The sequence below is a fragment of the Camelus dromedarius genome, chromosome 26, assembly GCF_036321535.1.
Source record: "Camelus dromedarius isolate mCamDro1 chromosome 26, mCamDro1.pat, whole genome shotgun sequence".
Taxonomy (NCBI): Eukaryota; Metazoa; Chordata; class Mammalia; order Artiodactyla; family Camelidae; genus Camelus; species Camelus dromedarius.
The window spans coordinates 14900575-14921625 of record NC_087461.1 but is presented as its reverse complement, the minus strand read 5'-3'; the positions used below and the strand labels follow the sequence as shown (position 1 = coordinate 14921625).

Here is a 21051-nt window from a genome sequence, read left to right as displayed (position 1 = left end):
CCTGCCACTCCCACTAGGCTAAGGATTCCTTGAGAACAGTGACCGGTGCTTGTTCAGGGTGTTCGCAGATCTGGCTCCCCAGAGTGAGGCCTCAGAAAACAAGTGGAATTTGATGACTGATGTGTTTTGCTGCAAACACTGAGCTGAACTTAGCAACTGCTCCCAAAGGAAAGAAGGCTGTTTTTACCCACATCCAATTAGGTACCACCAGCATATCCACCCTCCCGGCACCCAGGTCTGAGATAAGAGCAGAGGTTTCCTGTAGCATGAATATCTACTGAATGGATGAATGAAGCCATTAATAACCTCTGACTGTGTGCAGGATCAGTCACTGCTGGGAGGAACAGTTTCAAAAGAAATGCATCTTTTTTCGAGTGAGTCAGGACAGAATCGTTTGGATACAAATTCATTCTTAGGAGAGTTGCTCTTAATAAAATTCATGGTGAGGGTGGTTGTGTGTGGGGGGGTGTTCTTAGGATCTTCCTCCATGCAGAGGACCACCGCACAAACATGAACTATGGGATGGGGAGAAAGGAGAACCTGTGTTTATGACCGCAGGGCAGACACACACACAGAGGCATTAAATAAAGCTGGGCGTAAGTAAGCTGCCTGCGTTGGTTAGTTCCAACCTGGGGAAAGTAAATCACCCGGGCTCCGTGCACTCTCTCTGGCCTGGTGTGTGGTTTTCCTTGTGAGCTGAGAGGGCTGCTTTCTGACGGTGGGCACCAGCCAGCAGCTTCAGCCCTCCAGCCAGGCACAGACTTTCTGCCCACCCACACAGACCGGGGCGGCTCTAATCTCCCATCCAGCGAGATGGTAAGGACTCCACACAGAGGAAGCTCTCAGGAGAGGGGCAGGGTTCTTTTCAAGAATGGTCTGGAGCCTGGATTTAGCATCCTGAGCTCAGGGATGTGCCCACCCCTGCCCCCACTCCAGCTGTGGAAACCCCGCCCTCCACACTTGGTCTACTCCGCATCCTCCTTCATCAAGTCTGCCTCTGTGGTCCGAAAGGATTCAGTGGTCCCCTCTGGGCCAGTCCCCTGCCTCCCAGGCTCTCATCCTCACATGTCCTCGAGGTCCTGCATCCCCACAAGTCTCAGTCATTCATGGCCACTTCCCTAAATGTCCAGAAAGATCACCCTGCCTTCAACATGGGACACAGTGCGACCTACCTCTGGAGCACAGCCTCACAAGTCAGGCATCTGCCCCTTTGCGCCTGGGACAAGTGACTAAACTCTCTGGTCTCAGTGTCTCCATCTGTAAAGTGGGGACACTAATAGTCTTACATACAGAAGAGTGTCCCTGAGAGAATTAAATGAAGTCGTACAAATAAGGGCTGCTAAGTCCAGCATCTGGGAACAGCTCAATAATTGCTGTTCTATTGAAAAAAAAAACTTCGATTTTGTTGAACCTTAATACAATTCCCTGGGATTCATAGGTACTCACATCCGAGTGACTGATTATTCTCTATCTTAAATCAACTGCATTTCAAACCTGACTTGAACTGTGTAGAAAACAGGAAAAAATGCAGGAAATCTGAGTGGTCATGGCAAACTTCGTGGAGGGGTTGGAGGTTTTTTTTTAATTTTATTTTTTCATTTTTATACAGTTTTAAAGGTGACACTCCATTTACAATTATTACAAAATATTGGCTCTATTCTCCGTGTTGTATAATACGTCCTGGAACCTGTCTTACACCCAACAGTCTGTTCCTCTTACTCTCCCACCACCCATGGGGAACCGTGCACATTTGTCTGGTTCTCAGCTGAGCATGTTGTGGATATGTAGATTACCTAAAAAGACTTTTTAAAGTTGGCAGTCTTTAGAAATACTTCAATCCTCTGCCCGTCCCAACCGCACAACATTATTTCTATGCATAAGCTTCCTGTGCCTAAAACCCACCCACACAGAAGCACAAATACTACAAAGCTTATGCACAGAGTACAACACCGCAGGTGAAAACATGTATTTTCTCATAAAGTTTCCTGAATATAGAAAGTTGAAGGGCACAACTTAATGATATTTAGTAATTTATAGATTTACACAACCATCACCACAATCCAGTTTTAGAATGTCTCCATCACCCCCTGAAAGATTAGGTGCAAAGGTACCTAATTTCTACCCGACTTCCCATCCCAGGCAACCACTGATCTGCTTGGATCTCTGTCTCATACAATAGCTTGTGTCTGGCTTCTTCCTTTTAGCGTAATGCTTTTGAGGTTCATTCATGCTGTAGCATGTATTTGCATTTCATTCCTTTTTATTGCTGAACAGTATTTCGTGTACAGATACACTGTGTTTTATCTTTTCACCAGTTGAAGGGCGTGTGGATTGTTTCCACTGTTTGGCTACTATGAATAATGTTGCTCTAAACATTCACATACAAGACATTTGTGTGGGCATCTGTTTTTATTGATCTTGGGGAGATACCCAGGAGTCGAATTCCTGGATCATATGACAAGTCTCTGTTGAACTTTCTAAGAAACTGTCAAACCCTTTTCCAAAGTAGTAGCATTCAGACTTCCACTGATGGCTGATCTAGTGCCAGCAGCTTCTAAGTCTCACCTCCCACCAGCGTCTGTTGCCTCCAGCACAGTAACGAGGCTGACTCCGCCAGCACCAGCACCCCAGTGAGCCGGGGGGGGGGGGGGGGGGGGGGCAGGTGAACTGGGAAGCAGAGCGATCACTCTGTGGCCTGCTGAGGCCTATCCCCCAGGGGAAATGGTTAATTAGAACACTGAGGGCATCAAATATACCTGCAGCTGTTCCTGCCTATGCTTCTGCGCTAAAGATCCCGACCTTCAGGGCTTCAGAGGGACTCACCTCTGGCCCGCAGGAGCTAAAATGCAAATGTTAACCAGCCTTAAGTGCTCTATCTTTTTGCCTCCTAAAGATCCAAAAACAAAGGCTAAACTAAAAAAAAAAAAAAAAAAAAAACCGTAATGCACTCTTAAAGGTCATCAACAAAGATAATGCATCTTCCTGAATGCCCCAGCATTTCCACACGTCACAGCCTGATTCCACTGTAGAAAAGGAAACCTCACAAATTAATTCTGCTACTAAAGAGAGGCCCAAGGGCGAAAACTCAAATCCTGACAATTGAGATGAAGACTCTTTAGACAAGAAAGCTTATATATATAACCTAAATATCATTGGGGGTGGGGGGTTGATGGGGGATACACTCCACAATGTAGATCCTTGGAGCTACTGATCTAGCTAATACATTTTATTCACTCCCTGTTTCTCCAGCACCATAACCACACTTTGCATCCACCTATGAGATGTCCCAATACACCCTCATTAAGTTACCTATGGAGTATATCAATATCCTCACCATTTATTTTTGCAGACAGAGCCTTCGTGGGTTTGCTTTGTTCTCAAGCACCCAGCTACGACCTTACACTGACAACGTTGTACCAAGGGAAGAAACTCATGAAGCTGTTGCTCAGGACGTTCGAACTGTGGTCCAGGTGCTGACTAACCAGAGTTGGGTCACCCCAAAAAGATCCAAGACTCCACCACCTCAGTTTAATCTGGGAGCATCATTTGGTCTCCAGAAGGCTGCTCCAACCATCTCCCATCAATCACCCTACTTCCCGCCCTCTCCAACAAGCCCAACATCTACTCACTTCTTTGGTTTCTAGAAAAGCATATCTCCCATCTACACATTTCATTAAGATCTATTAAGGCATTCACAAGAAAATCAGCTCAATCAGAATGGAGGTCACCCCAACAGCAGGACCTTGAGGCCACTCAAAAAGCCAGCCAGATAACAATGTCACCAGTGGCACCTGGTGGTTTCTTTACTGCAAAAACCCTACCCAGTCATTCTCATGCTTTCTGGAGTGTCGTTGTTCAAGAAAGGTGGCCCCTCACCTGGCCCCAGAGGCCAGTTGGAAGGTCTCCTGAATCCTCTCTGGGGTCTCTCTTCTCAGTCCAGATATAATAGGGAACTCATGCCTACATTTATAAAACCCCAATAGAATTCCCCTTTCCACTTAACTCCCCATTCTGCCATCCCTTCTGAAACCTGGAGCCCAGATTGGGGTAGATAAAATGATGTGACCCACTGGAAATGAGGGATCCACCCCTCTAAACAGGCTATTCTATTTCTAAGAAAGCTGTCTGCCAAAGCCTGCTGTCCTCTCCCACCCTGAATATGACAATTTTAAAGGTTGGTTAACTAGAGGTCCCTCTTTGTAGGAAAAAGAAGTCTTCATGCCTTCTTTTAAATGTAACAGCAGGTCCCATCACAATCTTCTGTATAACAGATCTACGTTTAGGTATTCTCAGCTGTATAACAATCAGTCCTCGTGTGCATCTTTCCACGAGGAAAAGGAAGATCTTAAATTAGTCCCCAGCATCAACATTCTTCAATAGGATGTCAGCTCTGGCCCCACTGTTTATGACAATTTGGAAGAGGGATGGCTACAGGATTCCAGATGGCAAAGTTCATGGCTTTCATAATAAGAAAAAAAAAAGAAATTACTCTCTGTCCCCTGAAGCCAAAGAGATACTGATTTTTAGTCACTCTTGTGATAATTCCTCAAATGTAAGTTGCCTCAAGGTCTTAGTGTTACCCGTGGACTCCTAAGGAATCTACAAAACCCCTGTGCACATACTACCTCTCTCTCTGTTCCAGACCTTTTCCTGGAGAGCATCCTCCCCTCCTCCCACCTCAGGACTTCCCAGTCTGCGTAATAAACCTTTCTTTGATTACACCAAGCACTAATGTCATGAACTTCAGTAGTAGAATCCAGTCTCCGGAGGGAGCTGCCCCACGTCATGGCAGAATTACTAGAAAAGCCATTGTGAAAGGTGTGAAGTGGAGATCTCATTTAGCTTTTGATCTGTATTTCCTTAATGACTAATTGGACATTTATATCATCAGTATACCTTCTTTGATGAAATGTCTATTCAAATCTTCTGCCCATTTCTAAATTGCGTTGTCTTCTTGCTATTGAATTGTAAGAGCTCTTTATATATTCTGCATACAAATCTTTCATTGGATATATGATTTACATATATTTTCCCATAATCTGTGGCTTATTTTTTCATATCCTTAGGATGTAGGTAGAAGTACAAAAGCTTTTAACTTTTTAAAAATATAATTTATCCATTTTTTTCCCTCTCTTGGTGCTGTATCTAAGAACTCTTTACCTGATCCAAGGTCATGAAAATGTTCTGTTTTCGTCTAGAAGGTTTATGGTTTTAGCTCTTAAGTCTATGATCCATGTTGAGTTATTTTTTGTGTGTATCGTGTGAGGTAAGAGTCTAAATTCATCTTTTTGCATGTAGCCATCCAATGGCATGGAGAGACCACCCTCACTCCACCATCTAGAAGTCCCACCTCTAAATGTTTCATTTCAAAGAATTTTTACACCAAATAAAATTCATACATTTATAAATTACGTTTATCAAAAAAACTTACCAAAAATTCCACATTTAAAACTATCCCAGACATCAGACCTGTTCTGATTTTTATTGTTTTTATAGTGAAGATGACATAAAACAATCTTTTAAAAATGATACATGTCTTATTCTCACCACTCTTGAGAAAAATGGAGGAAATCTTACAGCATTCAAAATTTTGTAAAATCTAGATTTTTTTAGATAGATCTTTTTCTAAGAAACCAGCCCATATACATGAGCAGTTAATACACTATAAGTCAATTTTTATGTGGAGACCTCCTAGCTTAGAATATGAATCTTGATTTAAAAGGATCTTCCTGCAGAAGGCCAGTATAAATAGGAGTAACATGAAATCTTTGCTTCGGACATGTGTTTTTAAATTGCTATTTATCAAAAGTTACATTTCTGTAAAAAGTTTCCAGTGCTCTGTGGCTTTACAAAGAGTTCTCAGAACCCCACAGAAGCACAAGCTCTATGATGGATGGCAGAGATAAGTGATCACTAATCTCTAAATGTTTTATTAGAAAAAAATCTCCTAAGTACACGTATCATAAGACTTCCTGTCTGTTTATTCAAATTATTTCTTAATGTATGTTCATCCTTTAAGAAATGATTACAGATATGAGACTTCAACCCTCCAGGTTTAATCCATCCTCCTCCAATTATTAAATTTTATTTTATAATCCCACACAAAAGCACACAACTCTAAATCAGGTTTTGTTATCATTGGTATTTTACCATGTGAAACTCGCTCTGTGTCTCTCTGGCAATGCAACATGGTAAAATGTACCTTCTAAAACCTGGTGCCGTTATTGAGACAAGACAACAGGACTGAAATCCTAACACATTGGGGGTTCCAGAGAACTGGTGAAAGAAACAGACAAGGTACAGACCTCATCGAACTATAATCAATTGTATGAATAATATTCCCTGGACATGAAAACATGAATATTTTGGTATCCCTGAAATAAATGGGAAGTGTTGGATAAACTCTCAAACCAAAACCACAAAAACCTTCCCACTAACTTAATGCACAAATAGTAAAGGTATGTCCACAAATACAAATATGTAAAAAAAGGGTGTTCCCCTGAAGTAACAAACTAGCATGTATGTCATAAATATATATACTGCAGCAGTGAAAGATACATTCCAGACACAAAGTTTAGGGATAACATACTATATCCCATAGAGTAAGGAAATAATAAGGTATAATCTCAAAAAGAATATATAGAATATTAAATATATTCAGAGACAGCATGTGACAGAAGGTACAGTTGCATCCAACTAAGATTCCAGCAACCAGTGAGAGATTTTAATCATTTTCAAAATTAATGGTCTTTACAACCTACAACTTCAGGTTTTTGGAATACGACTGTTCAAAAATTATATGTTAGTGAATCCAGCGTGTTTTACAACAACTAAGAACAGTAACTAACAAGACAATGAAAATTATTTTACAATAATTTCAAAAGCACAGGTGATGCTCTATAAAATTCTCTTTAGAAATAATTATGACCATGGGTATGAATCTTCCCAAGAAATTTCTAACTGACTATCTACAACATGTACAAAGTATTCTTAGTACGTCATGAAACAAAATAATTTTTTTAAATCTGAAAGTACAGACGAGATAGATTTAACTGCTCTGGATAAGCTAACTCCCTCAATTCATACAGATAAGTATACCACAGCCATATTCATCTTCTTAATGGCAAAAGAAGCTATAAAACAAGACATCAGGACACAAGAACACTTTCCTCAAGTTTACTCAGAGCATCAATAGCTCTTTAAAAGAGCCTCTTTTTTGGTTTCCAAATGAGAGGTTGCAGAACCTTTGCACCCTGAAACCACAAAGCAGCTTATATCAGTGGCTCTAAAAGACTGACTTCCCCTGGCAGATGAGGAGATAAATTTCTTCTCTTTTCTTCTCTTCATAGCCCTTCTGCTGTGTCCCAGCCTCACCTCCCACTATTTTCCTCTGTTAGCACATAATCCTTCAAAGTGTTTGCGCGTCTCTATAACTCCTGGGGAAAAAAAAATCTTTATTCCTCCCCTAGGCAGTCAGGCTGTTTAATATTTTTCTGTTGTTTCATCGTAATGCCTGTTGGTTCAAGGGAAATTGTCTATTAAGGGCACAGGGAATTAATACATAAGGCCAGACAACACTAAGGCAACCCTGGTTTATGTTGTGATGGAACCATCTTCACTTTAACATACGGGTGTGAACAGTATTATCTGCAAAGCCACAAAAAGAAACACCCAGCCTCTTTGTGAACAGAGGCCCTGTCACGGAGGCAGTGGAGTGATATGAGCATAATGGAAAATTAAATTCCACCTTCAACCACCTCCGAAGTGAAGGCTGGACCAATCAGACACCATTTCTCCCTGGATTCCTGACCTCCCATCCACGTATCCCAAAGCAAAGAAAATAGCAGGACATTTCTTCATGTCCTTCGAGCTCATCCTGGCTTTTCCGTCCACATGTCAATGTGCCCAAAGAAGCTTGTCAGGGACTATAGCCTGAGTTCTGAAGCCTTCTTTCTGGGTCGCCTACCCTGGACAATTGAACCTTGCAGCTTACACCAGACCAGAGCAGCAGCCAAAGATGTAACACAGGCAGCAGGGAATGAAGGGACTGAAAATGCCAATCTGGAAGGCACCATAAACCCATTTACAAACAAGGGACACCAGGAGAGAGGCAAGCAACCCAGAGAAGAAATGGAGGAGAGCTCCCTGTAAGCCCTTCAAAGAAGAGCTGCAATTAAGACGTAGGATTAGGAAGTCGGAAAAGAGGCAGAATGCAAGATTTAAAGCTTCATTTTAAATTAATTCAGCAACCAGACTCAAGGCAACTTTAAAACGTACTGAATTTTTAAAATCAAGGCACTTAGAGTATCACTACTTCTAGAAGCGAAGAAGTAAAGACATAAAAGTGTGTTCTATTGTTCTCAAAAGTAAAATTTAATAGCCTTCATCTACTTGGAGGGTGGGGTGCAGAGGAAAAGGGTAGAAGGAAAGGGTAAGAGGGTGGGGTGCAGAGGAAAAGGGTAGAAGGAAAGGGTAAGAGGGTGGGGTGCAGAGGAAAAGGGTAGAAGGAAAGGGTAAGAGGGTGGGGTGCAGAGGAAAAGGGTAGAAGGAAAGGGTAAGAGGGTGGGGTGCAGAGGAAAAGGGTAGAAGGAAAGGGTAAGAGGGTGGGGTGCAGAGGAAAAGGGTAGAAGGAAAGGGTAAGAGGGGTGGGGTGCAGAGGAAAGGGGTGAGAGTTATGTTTAGCTCTATGGCTCTTCGTACAAGCTCTAGTTTGCACTCATCTTGAATTTTCTGAAGCTCACAGTTATGATCCCAGGGTGAACATAGGGAACAGGAAAATGCCCAATAAAACAATAATTTACAACTTACACTGTAAGACAGTAGAGAGTAAACAGTGCCTGATTCCCCTTCTTCCAGACTATTTACTTTCTTACGAAAGTACATAAGACTACACAAAATGACAACCACACATTTTGATGGCAACAGATTGCTGCTTCAAAAATGGGTCAGGTTTGGGGGAAGAAATATTATCAGCAATAGTGCCTCGCATGGAGAAATTACCAGCAGCTGATGTAAATTTTCACCCCAGAAACAGAGCAAGTCTAGGGAGAAAAAAAATTCGAGTGGCTTTGAACTTCCTCCCACTGTCTACCTTTATTTCCCTGGGCGTGGAGAGCCTGCCTCAACCAGAAAATCAGGTGGCTGCTCCCACACAGGAAGCACCCACTTCCTGAGGCCACAGAAGCTGTTTTGGGTGCTTAGGCAGTGCGGTCTTCCTACATCTTCCTGAGATAAAACTGCTATCATATCGTGTATCGTTATCACATCATATATCATATTATATCATACTATATCATACCATACCATATCATATCATATATATCATGTATAATATCACATCATATATCGTATCATATCATAACATATCATAAAGCAACACTGAAGGAACGGAAGGGGACAGAAAGGGAATCAGTCATCGCACCCTGGGATGTAAAGGGATGCCACATATAGGGAGAGCTCCAGGAGCCTGGCCCTCTCTAGATGTCAGATGACATTTGTCATGCACCATTCCTGGCAGCAGCAGAAGTCCAGTTTGACTCAGATCACTCAGGAATACATGGCTTTCTTTTTTTTTTTTTAATGTGTCATCTTTTTTTTTCACTTTTTATTGAGTTATGATCATTTTACAATGTTGTGTCAAATTCCAGTGTAGAGCACAATTTTTCAGTTATACATGAATATATATGTATTCATTGTCACATTTTTTTTTGCTGTGCGCTACCATAAGATCTTGTATATATTTCCCTGTGCTATACAGTATAATTGTGTTTATCTATTCTACATTTTGAAATCCCAGTCTGTCCCTTCCCACCCCTCACCCCCTTGGCAACCACAAGTTTGTATTCTATGTCTATGAGTCTATTTCTGTTCTGTATTTATGGTTTTTTTTTTTTTTATATTCCACGTATAAGCGATCTCATGGTATTTTTCTTTCTCTTTCTGGCTTACTTCACTTAGAATGACATTCTCCAGGGACATCCATGTTGCTGCAAATGGCATTATGTTGTCGGTTTTTATGGCTGAATAGTATTCCATTGTATAAATATACCACTTCTTGTTTATCCAGTCATCTGTTGATGGACATCTAGGCTGTTTCCATGTCTTGGCTATTGTAAATAGTATTGCTATGAACACTGGGCTGCAGGTGTCATTCTGAAGTAGGGTTCCTTCTGGATATATGCCCAGGAGCAGGATTCCTGGGTCATATGGTAAGTCTTTTCCTAGTCTTTTGAGGAATCTCCATACTGTTTTTCACAGCGGCTGCACCAAGCTACATTCCCACCAGAAGTGTAGAAGGTTCCCCTTTCTCCACAGCCTCTCCAGCATTTGTCATTTGTGGACTTTTGAATGATGGCCATTCTGACTGGTGTGAGGCGATACCTCATTGTAGTTTTGATTTGCATTTCTCTGATAATTAGTGATACGGAGCATTTTTTCATGTGCCTATTGATCACTTGTATTTCTTCCTTGGAGAATTGCTTGTTTAGGTCTTCTGCCCATTTTTGCATTGGGTTGTTTGGTTGTTTCTTATTAAGTCATATGAGCTGCTTATATATTCTGGAGATCAAGCCTTTGTCGGTTTCATTTGCAAAAATGTTCTCCCATTCCATAGGTTGTCATTTTGTTTTGCTTATGGTTTCCTTTCCTGTGCAGAAGCTTGTAAGTTTAATTAGGTCCCATTTGCTTATTCATGCTTTTATTTCTATTGCTTGGGTAGACTGTTCTAGGAGAACATTTTTGAGATGTATGTCAGATAATGTTTTGCCTATATTTTCTTCTAGGAGGTTTATTGTATCTTGTCTTATGTTTAAGTCTTTGATCCATTTTGAGTTGATTTTTGTGTATGGTGTAAGGGAGTCTTCTAGCTTCATTGATTTACATGCTGCTGTCCAGTTTTCCCAACACCACTTGCTGAAGAGACTGTCTTTATTCCATCGTATATTCTTGCCTCCTTTGTTGAAGATTAGTTGATCAAAAGTTTGTGGGTTCATTTCTGGGCTCTCTATTCTGTTCCATTGGCTCACATGTCTGTTTTTGTAGCAATACCATGCTGTCTTGATGACTGTAGCTCTATAGTATTGTCTGAAGTCTGGGAGAGTTATTCCTGCAGCCTCTTTCTCTTTCTTCAGTAATGCTTTGGCAAGTCTAGGTCTTTTGTGGTTCCATATAAATTTTATTATGATTTGTTCTAGTTCTGTGAAATATGTCCTGGGTAATTGGATAGGGATTGCATTAAATCTGTAGATTGCCTTGGGCAGTGTGACCATTTTAACAATATTGATTCTTCCAATCCAGGAGCATGGGATATCTTTCTGTTTTTTAAAGTCTTTAATTTCCTTCATCAATGGTTTATAGTTTTCTGTGTATAATTCTTTCACCTCCTTGGTTGGATTTATTCCTAGGTATTTTATTACTTTGGGTGCTATTTTAAAGGGGATTGTTTCTTTACTTTCTTTTTCTGTTGATTCATCGTTAGTGTAAAGAAATGCAACTGATTTTTGAATGTGAATCTTGTAGCCTGCTACCTTGCTGAATTATTCGATCAGCTCTACTAGTTTTTGTGTGGACCTAGGAATACATGGCTTTCTGACAATCATGATATCAAGACACAGGAGCAAGAGATAGCTTTGAGGTCCAGTATTTAAAAAATAAAATTAGTAAATTTTATGTTATCTGTATTTTACATTTGTTTTTCATTCAAAAATTTTAAAAACCAAACTTTTTTTGGCCACATGGCTCCACCTCTTCTCCAGGGTATGCTCTAAGAAGGGGGGCCTTTGGTCTCCTGGTGGGGGCCACTAGGAGTTCTAAGGTGTCCTGTCTGATGAGCACAAGGCCAGAAAAGGCCAGAGAAAGGACTCCTTGTCTGGGGACAAATAAACTAAAAGCAAGCCCCCCAAATGATAAAACTTATTAAAAAGATTCTCTAACTTAGGGATAGAATATTATTCTTAAGATGCAGAGAAAAATCATACTTCAGAGAAACATTTTCTATAAGAAACAGAAGAAATCTTTAGAGAGCATTTGTTTTGTGTTCTCCATAAAATATAAGAAAATACAAAGAAATGGAAGGTGAGGTTTAAAAGATTACACAGATGCTTTCTAAGATATAAACTAAGGTGATAAGTAACAGGCTGAAAGAAGGAAAAAACTGTAAAGAATAAAAATGTAAACGACACACTGTTTTAGACCGGGCAAAACAGAGAACTGACGCTACAGAAAAATAATTCAGGAAAGTTGAGGACAAATTGGAGCAGCCACCCCAGAGGGCAGAGGAAAAGGACAAAGAGAACCAAACTCAGAAAGAGAAATTAAGTTGTTTACATGAGAAGGGAATGGTGGGTAAGAGGTAAAGTGATAAAAGAGGGAAAATGAAGGCTCACAGGAGGAGGTTACAGCTCAGTGGTAGAGCACATGCTTAGCATGCATGAGGTCCTGGGTTCAATCCCCAGTACCTCCATTAAGGAAAAAGAAGATGAAAATGATGACTCAGATACACCTAGATATGTGGTAAAATAAAACCAGAATATATGGAACATATCAAGGGTATGATGCCAAAAACTTTTAATTTAAAAATAACCAGGCCAGTGGATTAAAAAGGCTTATACACAAAATTAATCAAAAGAAGTCACTGCAAAGATGTATCACTATGAATTTTAAAAATTTCCAGTTTAAGAAAAAATTGTAGCAGGATCCAATAAAACAAATCATTGAACAGATTACTTTATAGGAAATAAAATTAAGACTGCCTTCATTTCTCTTTCAGAGCTCGGAAAATAGAGGAACAACATCTTACAAAAGTTTTAAGATGAAAAACAATTTTTAAATGGAGTTCTGATGCAATAATTCAGTACTCATCAGTGAAAAATAGTAATTTCACCCTAAATATCTGAAGTTTCAGAAATGCTATTTTCCACACTCCGAGGCTAAAAATATTAGAAAAAAGAAGACAAACCAACTGACCAAGAAAGGAGTGAAAACAAAAAACTATGGAAATGAGGAGGGGATCATTTAAAGTGACAAATGTCAAGCACTGAAAAGAAAATCTAAATGGTATTTCTAGACTTCTAAGCAATCACTTCATTCAAATTTTAAAAAACCCAGTAATTTTCGAAGGAGAAAGTCTATAATCGAATAAAAATAACTTAATAAAGAACCTTTTACCATATAGTAAAAAGTTCTAGAAGGAGGAAAGGTTTAAATATTTTAAAATGAGAGATGTCCACTTACCTCAGGGTACTAAATATATCAATACATTTTCAATAAATGTATTAATTCAAAAGAATTGATAATGAAAAGTAGATATAGGTGACATGAACACAAAAAGGTTAAAAACTTCTACAGATTAAGTAACCACAGACATAATTAAATGTTAACTAAATTAGATTAAAGTCAATTTAAATGCATGGCAAATACAAGCATGATAATTTTGATATTTATAAACCTCTTGTAAATCAACCAGAAACTAGACTATCTTGAAAGAAAAATAGACAAAGGTATGAAATGTCAACTTAGAAAAGAAAAAATTTAAACAGTCAACAAATATGTTACAAATTAAATACAATGGTGAACAAATCAATACATATTAAGACATCAGAAAAATACTATCTCTTGAGTACGAAAGTAGGAAAAGTGGAAAGAAACTCTAATGCACAAATCCGGCAAGAACTTGAGACAATGGTCACTCTCATAGACTCCTCACAGGAGAATAAATTGGAACAATTGTTGTTGTTGGACGAGTCATAGCAAAATTTTAAACTTTTCACATATTCTTTGATCAAGCCCCTTCACTGCTAGAATTTATCTGAATAATCAAGAATGTGTGTAAGGCTATAAAGTTGTTCATATTAGAGGACACATCAAAATCAAAAGTATTAAAGTGTGCAGAAGGGAAGAATAAATAGATGACATGCATACATGCAAAACCACACTCTGAAAATTGTTGCAGAAGAACGCTAATGACGTGATGAGGAAAAGTTCAGATGCTGTTAAAAAAAAATATGTATTACTGCTTTCCTTTTCTGGTAAGCAGCCTGAGGTGACCTCAGAAAATGGTTCGCTGTTCACTTGACCCAGAAAACCCCACAACATCATGCAAGTCAAGAGATTCAAGTCTTTGTGCTAACTTCAGAATACTTGTGAAACTGCCCAAGCCATTAAGGGTCTACGTATCTGAAAAGCCACAAAGTATCAGAAGGATGTCACAAGCAACCTGTGCCATTCCGTCTTTAAGACGGTGGAGCTGGCAGGTGCACCCAGGCCAAACAGTGGTGCTGGATGCAGGTTTTATGGTCCAAAAAAAGAGTGCTGGCTTTTTACTGCACATGCTCAAAAATGCAGAGAGTAATGCTGAATTTATGGGCTTAAATGTAGATTCTCTGGTCATTGAGCATTCCCAGCTGAACCAAGCCTCCAAGATGTGCTGTAGAACTTAACAGAGCTCATGGTCAGAACACCCCTTATGTGAGCCACATTGAGACGATCCTTGAGCCACACTGAGATGATCCTTACTGAAAAAAGAACAGACTGTTCCTAAACCAGAAGAGGAGGTTGCACAGAAGTAAAAGATATCCCAGAAGAAACTGAAGAAACAAAAGCTGATGGCCCAGGAGTAAATTCAGCACAAAATAAATGCAAATACAAGTAAAAAAAATAAAAGTTACTAACCCACACCAAAATATGCATAGCAAAATTACTAGATCTGTACATACAAAAGTTATTGAAAATATGAATACTAACATTTTTTAGGCATTGAAATGACAGGTGGTTTTCCTTTTCTTTGTGTTCCTGTAAAAACATACGATAAAATCTCTGCAGAAATGCTCCCTACAATAATATGAGTTGGGATATAACATGTTTAACTTTTGATGTCGGCCCTCTACTGAACCTCAGTTCTCAAACAGGGACAGGTCAAGTTCTACTGCAGGGAGGAAGGGTCACAGGGAGTGGAAAGAAAGGTCAGCAGGCAAACCTCTCTAGGAAAGCAGAGATGTGGAAGTGGGGTCCTCACATCTCTGGTGAACTCGTAGGTGGGTCAATGAAAGAGGAACCAACTAATCAGGATGTTCAAAGAATAGTGGCTGCTCTCCAGAAAATTGAGCCAGACATAGGATCCTGAATCATCACCATGGAGATGAAAGCCAGACGGGACACTGCCACTAAAGGATGCCAAAGTAGAACCAGGACCTAAGACAGTTCCTGTGGAAGGACCCTGGAATTCCAAGCCAGCTAGTTACACAGACTTGTTCTGGCCATGTCATTAATGTCACAATAATCCAATCTCTCATTTCTAATGATTGGATATTTTGGAGATTGCTTATGACATTATGGCAAGATTTTATTTGGTTTCATTTATAATCAAAATAAAATGAATATTAAGAACACACATTAAGTTAATAGTTAAGAAAAAATTCCAACCACTTGGAAATTTAAAAGTACTCTCCTAAATAACTATGGATATAAATTTTACATTTTTATGTAGTTAAAAGCAATTTAAAATATATTTTAAAAAATCAAAACACTGTGTATCCAAACTTAAAGAACAGGTGCAAAGCTACATTTAAAGGGAAATCCATAGTAGTAAATATTTTTGTTACAAAGAAAAAGAGGAAAATCAGTAAATGAAGCATTCACCTCAAGACATGACCTTGGAAAAAAAGGAAGGATATTTTAAAAGATAAACATAACACAAAGGAAACAGAATATGAAGTTACATCAGAATTGAGAAATAAATCCAAGAGATGGTTATTTCGGAAAACAAAAATCAGTGATACACATTGACAAAGTTTATTAGAGAGGGAAAGAGTCCATTGTGATGGGGTCATATTTTGAAAATTATTAGTATGTTTTTCTCTGTTGTCTTTCTGGCTTTGGCATGACTTTTCCCTCGTTATTTTGAAGCATCTTTGGAGGGAGTATAAAGACATAAAGACTTTCTTGAAAGAATGCAAAGAGAAAGAATAAGGTCATATTCGGCTTGGGCAGGCAAAATAGGATTTGCTACAACCCCAAGAAAAGATTTTCCAGATTCCTTCCATTTTCCCTCTCCAGCATGTTAACTGCCTCACCTGGAAGACCCACCTTCTGGAACTTTCCCCTTTTTTTTTACTCCCAGTCTCCACAGTTTACTCATAAGGCTTAGGTTTGAGCCAGGCCTGTAGGTTTGAGCCAGGAAAACAAAGAAAATATGAGGCAGGGAGAAAGCCTGCACAATTCCAGCCAAGAGCAAAGACAGAAAGAAGAGAAAGAAAGGAAAATCAGAGCTTTGGCTTAAAGAGAGAAAGGTGAGGGTAACAATAAGGGTAGATGGGGCTTTGACTCCTCCCCAACTCAGGACTCTGAAAATACATCACTTCTTGGGCAGCCTTCCATCCTGAAACTTGCTTAGACTAGGGTCCCATCCACGTCTCCTGAACCAACCTTGGTCCTTGTGTGTTTTGATGGGGCCCGGAAATAGGGGGGAGACTGACTGTGAAGCTAGCCAGCCAGAGCTGGGTGAGACAGCATTGTGGCCAATGCTGCAAGAGGGCAACCCAGGACGGGACAGAGAATCTTCACCAGGTCTCTGAAAAGTAACATCCATGGGAGTTCAGGTGAGGCCAAGACAGTAGTGGGTAGCAGCAGGTGGAATGCCTGAGGAAAAAGAATGAACTGCAAACCGCAGCTTTCCTAACTGGCTGTCAACAAGGTACTCAGCGAACAGACCCTGGAGGGTTGAGGAGTCAAAGGATACCATGATCATGAACTCCATCTCTTAACTCCCCATCTCTTCTGCCGCCACACCATCTAAGCCCCTGTCCCCCTTGCATCTGGCTATCATCTTAAAGTAAGGAGAGGTGGTGGAAACAACCTGAAAGCCTGGGCATTTGCTCCCAGAGAATAAACATTACCAGAAAGAGCTGTTTATTTTGGCACATCTGACTAAGCTGGACACACACACCATCTTGTCTAGTACCTGTGAAAGACGATATACGCAGCAGGGAGGTTAAGTGTGTGGGATTCTGGGTCCACGCGGCCTAGGTCTGAATCCTGGCTCCACAATCTGTCAACTCTGGGCAGTTTACTTCATCTCCCTGCACCTGAGTTTCCTCGTCTGTAAAATGAGGATAATAATAGTATCAATTGTTATTTTTTAAGGATTAAGGGATCTAATAAATGTATAGTCCTTAGATCAGTGCCCATAATAAGGATTCAATAACTACTGGCTCTCTGTCTTGATTTTAGCATCACTGTCACATTATTACCCATACCTGTTACCTACGGCTGGGGCTCTTGAGAAAAGATCAGATCAGCTACAGAAAAATCAAGAAATTATAATTTCTCCACACAACCAAGTACTATAGATTAACATCTGTACTCTTGCCACATAAATAATCAATCATACATGATAAAGAAATAGATCAAAAGACAGGTTTTTAAAAATACAACAGAATGGTACAAATTTTGAAATCTTAATAAAATGTACCACATTCTGAAAAAAATATGAATTACCTATATTAGCTCGAGAAGTAGGCCAAGTAGAAAAGAAGTACGCCAAAAGAAGCTGAAAAATTGATCAAAGAATTACCTCCAAAAAAGGCCTATGTCTGGATAATTTAATTAGTGTATTCTTTCAAACTTTTCCCAAGGGACAACCCCAGAATGCATAACCACAGTACCAGGACATGCAAAAAGATGGACTGCTCCCCAGTTCATTGGAAAATTACTACCTATAATACACAACCCTGCATAAAATAAAACTATAGGCCAATATTTTTCTCTAAAGCTTTGTTACTCCAGGATTTCTTAGTGCCTCTCATTTGCTGTGAAATTTCAGTAGGAGGTTTGCAGGAAGCAATGTTGTGCATATCAAGACTTCTTTCTGGTTCCCCCAGACCTTTCTCCTGATCAGGCAGGAACTGCATCAGAGCAGCAGCCAGAAGATTCAGATGATCCAAGAGCCAAGCATACACAGAAAGATACATAGAGGAAAAGGGATTCACAAGAGCAGGAAAGTGACAGTATACTATTACAAAATAGCAAAAATAAGAGCCATGCTGAGGCTCAAAGCAGTACATTCTGCTGGTGTAAATGTAAATTGACTCAAATCATCTAGGAAGCAATTGGCCAGATGTATTTAGAAACCTGCAAGTACCTACTCTTTGACCTAATAATCCAACTTGTGTGAATCCATCCCAGAGAATTTAAAATGAAGATAAAGATGTCCATACAAGGATGGACTTCATAGAATTATTAATAGCAAACAGAATAGGAAACAATCTAAATGTCTAAAAATAAAAACAGCTAAGCAGATTACGGTGCATTCATAGGATGAATTATGCAACAAATAAAAGCAATATTTGAGAGGAAAAAATTTAATGACATATATGTCTGCTTTTTTTAGGGAAAAAAAAGCAGAACAAAATACAATCTTAGGGGTATTTTTTAAAATATATGTACATAGGAAAAACTACTGGAAGAATATAGACCAAAACCTTAATATGATCTCTGGGCAATGGGTCTCAAGTCATTGACTATCTTTAAATAGATTTCTCATATCATCTAACTTTCTGCACTAAGAATGGATTATGTTTATAATCAGAAAAAAAAAAACCGATAAAACCGAAATAACTATTGCCCATGGGTAAATACTCATGAGTGAAAAAGAACATTTTTAAGTCTCCGTTCACTAAGGCCAAAAACATTCTCAACACTGTGCACAGAATTCTATTCTCCTAAACGTCAATCTGAACACCGGTGCACTCGAAAACATAAAGACACAAAGCAAACCGACCAAATCCCTCCACAGACAAGGCTGAGCTCCTTCTCCAGGTTTTCAACACACCGTTACGGAGAGTGGCACTCAGTACCCATTTTTTTTGAAAGTGCAGCTGTTTTTTATATCTCCCTTGGTTCAAAGAACATCCACATCCAGGGACACGCTTTACGGGGGAGGTTGAGGGAGTGTGAGAGAGTTAACGCGCGAGCGTGTGCACACACATATTGTCTTTCTCTCTTCTCTCCCTCACACGCACGCATACACACGCTCAAATCCACTCAGTCGTGTGGTCCCAGCCAGACAACTCAAAGCGAGTCCTGCGAGTGCAGCCGAGCGCCGTCCCTGATCCGCAAGCAGCCACGGAGCCTCCCCGCGCCCACCCCTTGGCCGCCCGGCACCGCGGGTACCTGTTCATGGTGCGCGGGGGCTGGGTCGCCGGGCTCCTGAGCGTCTTCAGCGCGGCGGGGGTACCGTGGGTAGCCTCCCTGCTTTCCTCCACCCACAGCCTGCACAGCCAGGAAGAAAACTATGTTGGGGAGCAGTTGGCTGGCGTACTCCGCATCGCGCTCGCAGCCCGGGCGGAACATCCTCGCGCGCCCTGGCTCCTCCGGCAGCAATTGGAGTTGGAAGAGGCCCATGGCGGGAAGGAAGGGAAAGCACGGACCAGAATGGAGAGCCCGGGTGACTGATGCGGAACCCGACGGCAGGTCCAGCTCCGCAGCATCCTCACCCAGAGCGACGCACGCTGGGGCTCTCGCATCCTGACCGGCCCCTCCCCGTCCGAGCTGGTGCCCAGCCAGTGCTCGTGTCGCCCCTCTGATTTCCCCCCACCCTCGGTTCACCCACCCAGGTCTCCCGGACGCCTCCATCCCACCCCACGCCCCACCCCGTCGGCTTGTCCTAGCAGCAGCCAGAAGTCTGCGCGCCCAGGTGGAGCGGCTGGGCAGCTGGGGCTCTCGGGGCGCACGGCGGGGGTGCACGGCACGCGGGTCGGCCCGAGGGCGGGGGGTGGGTTACCTGGAGCGGGCGGGCGCGTCGGTCGAGGACCAGAGCAGGCGCAGCAGTAGCAGCAGCAGCAGGCTGGCGAGCAGGGCGAGGAGCGCGCCCCCCGGCCGCATCCTGAGCCACAGGCGCGGCCGCCGCCGCTGCTGCCCCGGCGAAGCGCAGCCCGAGCGGCCCCGACTCGCGGCTCCTGCCGCCGCCGCCGCCGCCGCCGCCGCCGCAGCCAGGCACACCTCCAGCGTTCACAGGCGGCGCGGAGGGGCGGCGGCAGCGCGCGCCGCGGGCCCGCACTCTCGGGCGCCCCCGGCCTGGCCCGCACGGCTCTTGGGGGCAAAGGGAGCAGCCGCGCTTCCTGGCTCTCCCCGCTACTCCCGCCCCGCTCCGGATCGCCGCTGGAGCCCGGCGCTCCGATCGCGGTGACGCTCCGCTCAGCTCGCCTCCTCTCCTCCCGGAGGCGCTCGGAGCTGCTGCGGGCTCTCGTCGCCGCCGCCGCCGCTGCCGCCGCCGCCGCCGCCGCGCGGGGTCACCTGAAGGTTGGGACTCTGTGCTGATTGGGCTCCAACTTTTCTGCGCCCTCACCTTCCCGGGAGTGGCCGCGCGCTCTTCCCTGAGGCCCACGCAGGGGGACCGCAGCTCTCTCCGCGCCCCTGCGTGGGAGAGGAGGGCTCGCAGCGGCGGAAAGGCAGGGAAGGAAGGGCCCACTTCAAAAAACTTTTAAAACTGTGTAGTCGCTCTGCTGGATCGTCCCACGCATAGAGTCTGCGAGGGACTTTAAAAGAACATCCCCTTGCTTAAAGGCAGTTTCAAACGGACAGCGAATGAATGCCCTGGGGCCAGGCAGTCTTTGGGGGTTGGGCAAACTACCGGCCACAGGCCGAGTTTGTCCCCTGCCCTTTTTTTTCGTAAATAGTTCCGCTGGAACACCTCCACGCCCAGTCCTCTGCGTCATCAGAGGCTGTATGCGGTTGTTTCTGTCTAGGGCAGAATTAAGTTGGTGGCAAAGATCAGTTGGCCCACAGAGCCTAAAATATTTACTATCTGGCCCTTTTCGGAAAAAGTTGGCAGACCCCGGCTCTAAGTCGTATTGGGCTAGATCACAGTGGTTAGCAGCTCATTGATTAGTTAGTATCTTATGTACTAAAAGAGCGTGATCTGATAACAATGTATAAAGTCTGGCTTCCCAATTATTTATTTGGGAGTGGGCCTCTCCTCTTTCGGCCCTAAGCTGTCCTTTCTGCGCATGTCCAGTGGCCCCACTCTGCCACCTCCCCACGCTTTGCCCCTGACTCTGA

At 42.3% G+C, this 21051-nt stretch overlaps 1 protein-coding gene and 1 pseudogene across 2 annotated transcripts in view; one reads left to right on the top strand and one right to left on the bottom strand.

Moving 5' to 3' along the window:
• The window catches only part of ST8SIA6 (ST8 alpha-N-acetyl-neuraminide alpha-2,8-sialyltransferase 6), a 137713-nt gene extending 117774 nt beyond the window's left edge, over positions 1-19939 (bottom strand). Inside the window, exons 1-2 of one of the 2 annotated variants that reach the window (XM_064479412.1) lie at positions 19775-19939; positions 19165-19263 (exon numbers count right to left, since the gene is read on the bottom strand). In XM_064479412.1, coding sequence (XP_064335482.1) covers positions 19165-19263; positions 19775-19875 — 200 coding nt within the window. In that variant the 5' untranslated portion in view covers positions 19876-19939. The remainder of the gene's footprint in view (positions 1-19164; positions 19264-19774) is intronic. The other variant, XM_031444630.2, reaches the window with a different exon arrangement.
• LOC135319359 (large ribosomal subunit protein uL22-like) lies at positions 13792-15038 on the top strand (annotated as a pseudogene).
• Positions 19940-21051: the final 1112 nt, after the last annotated feature.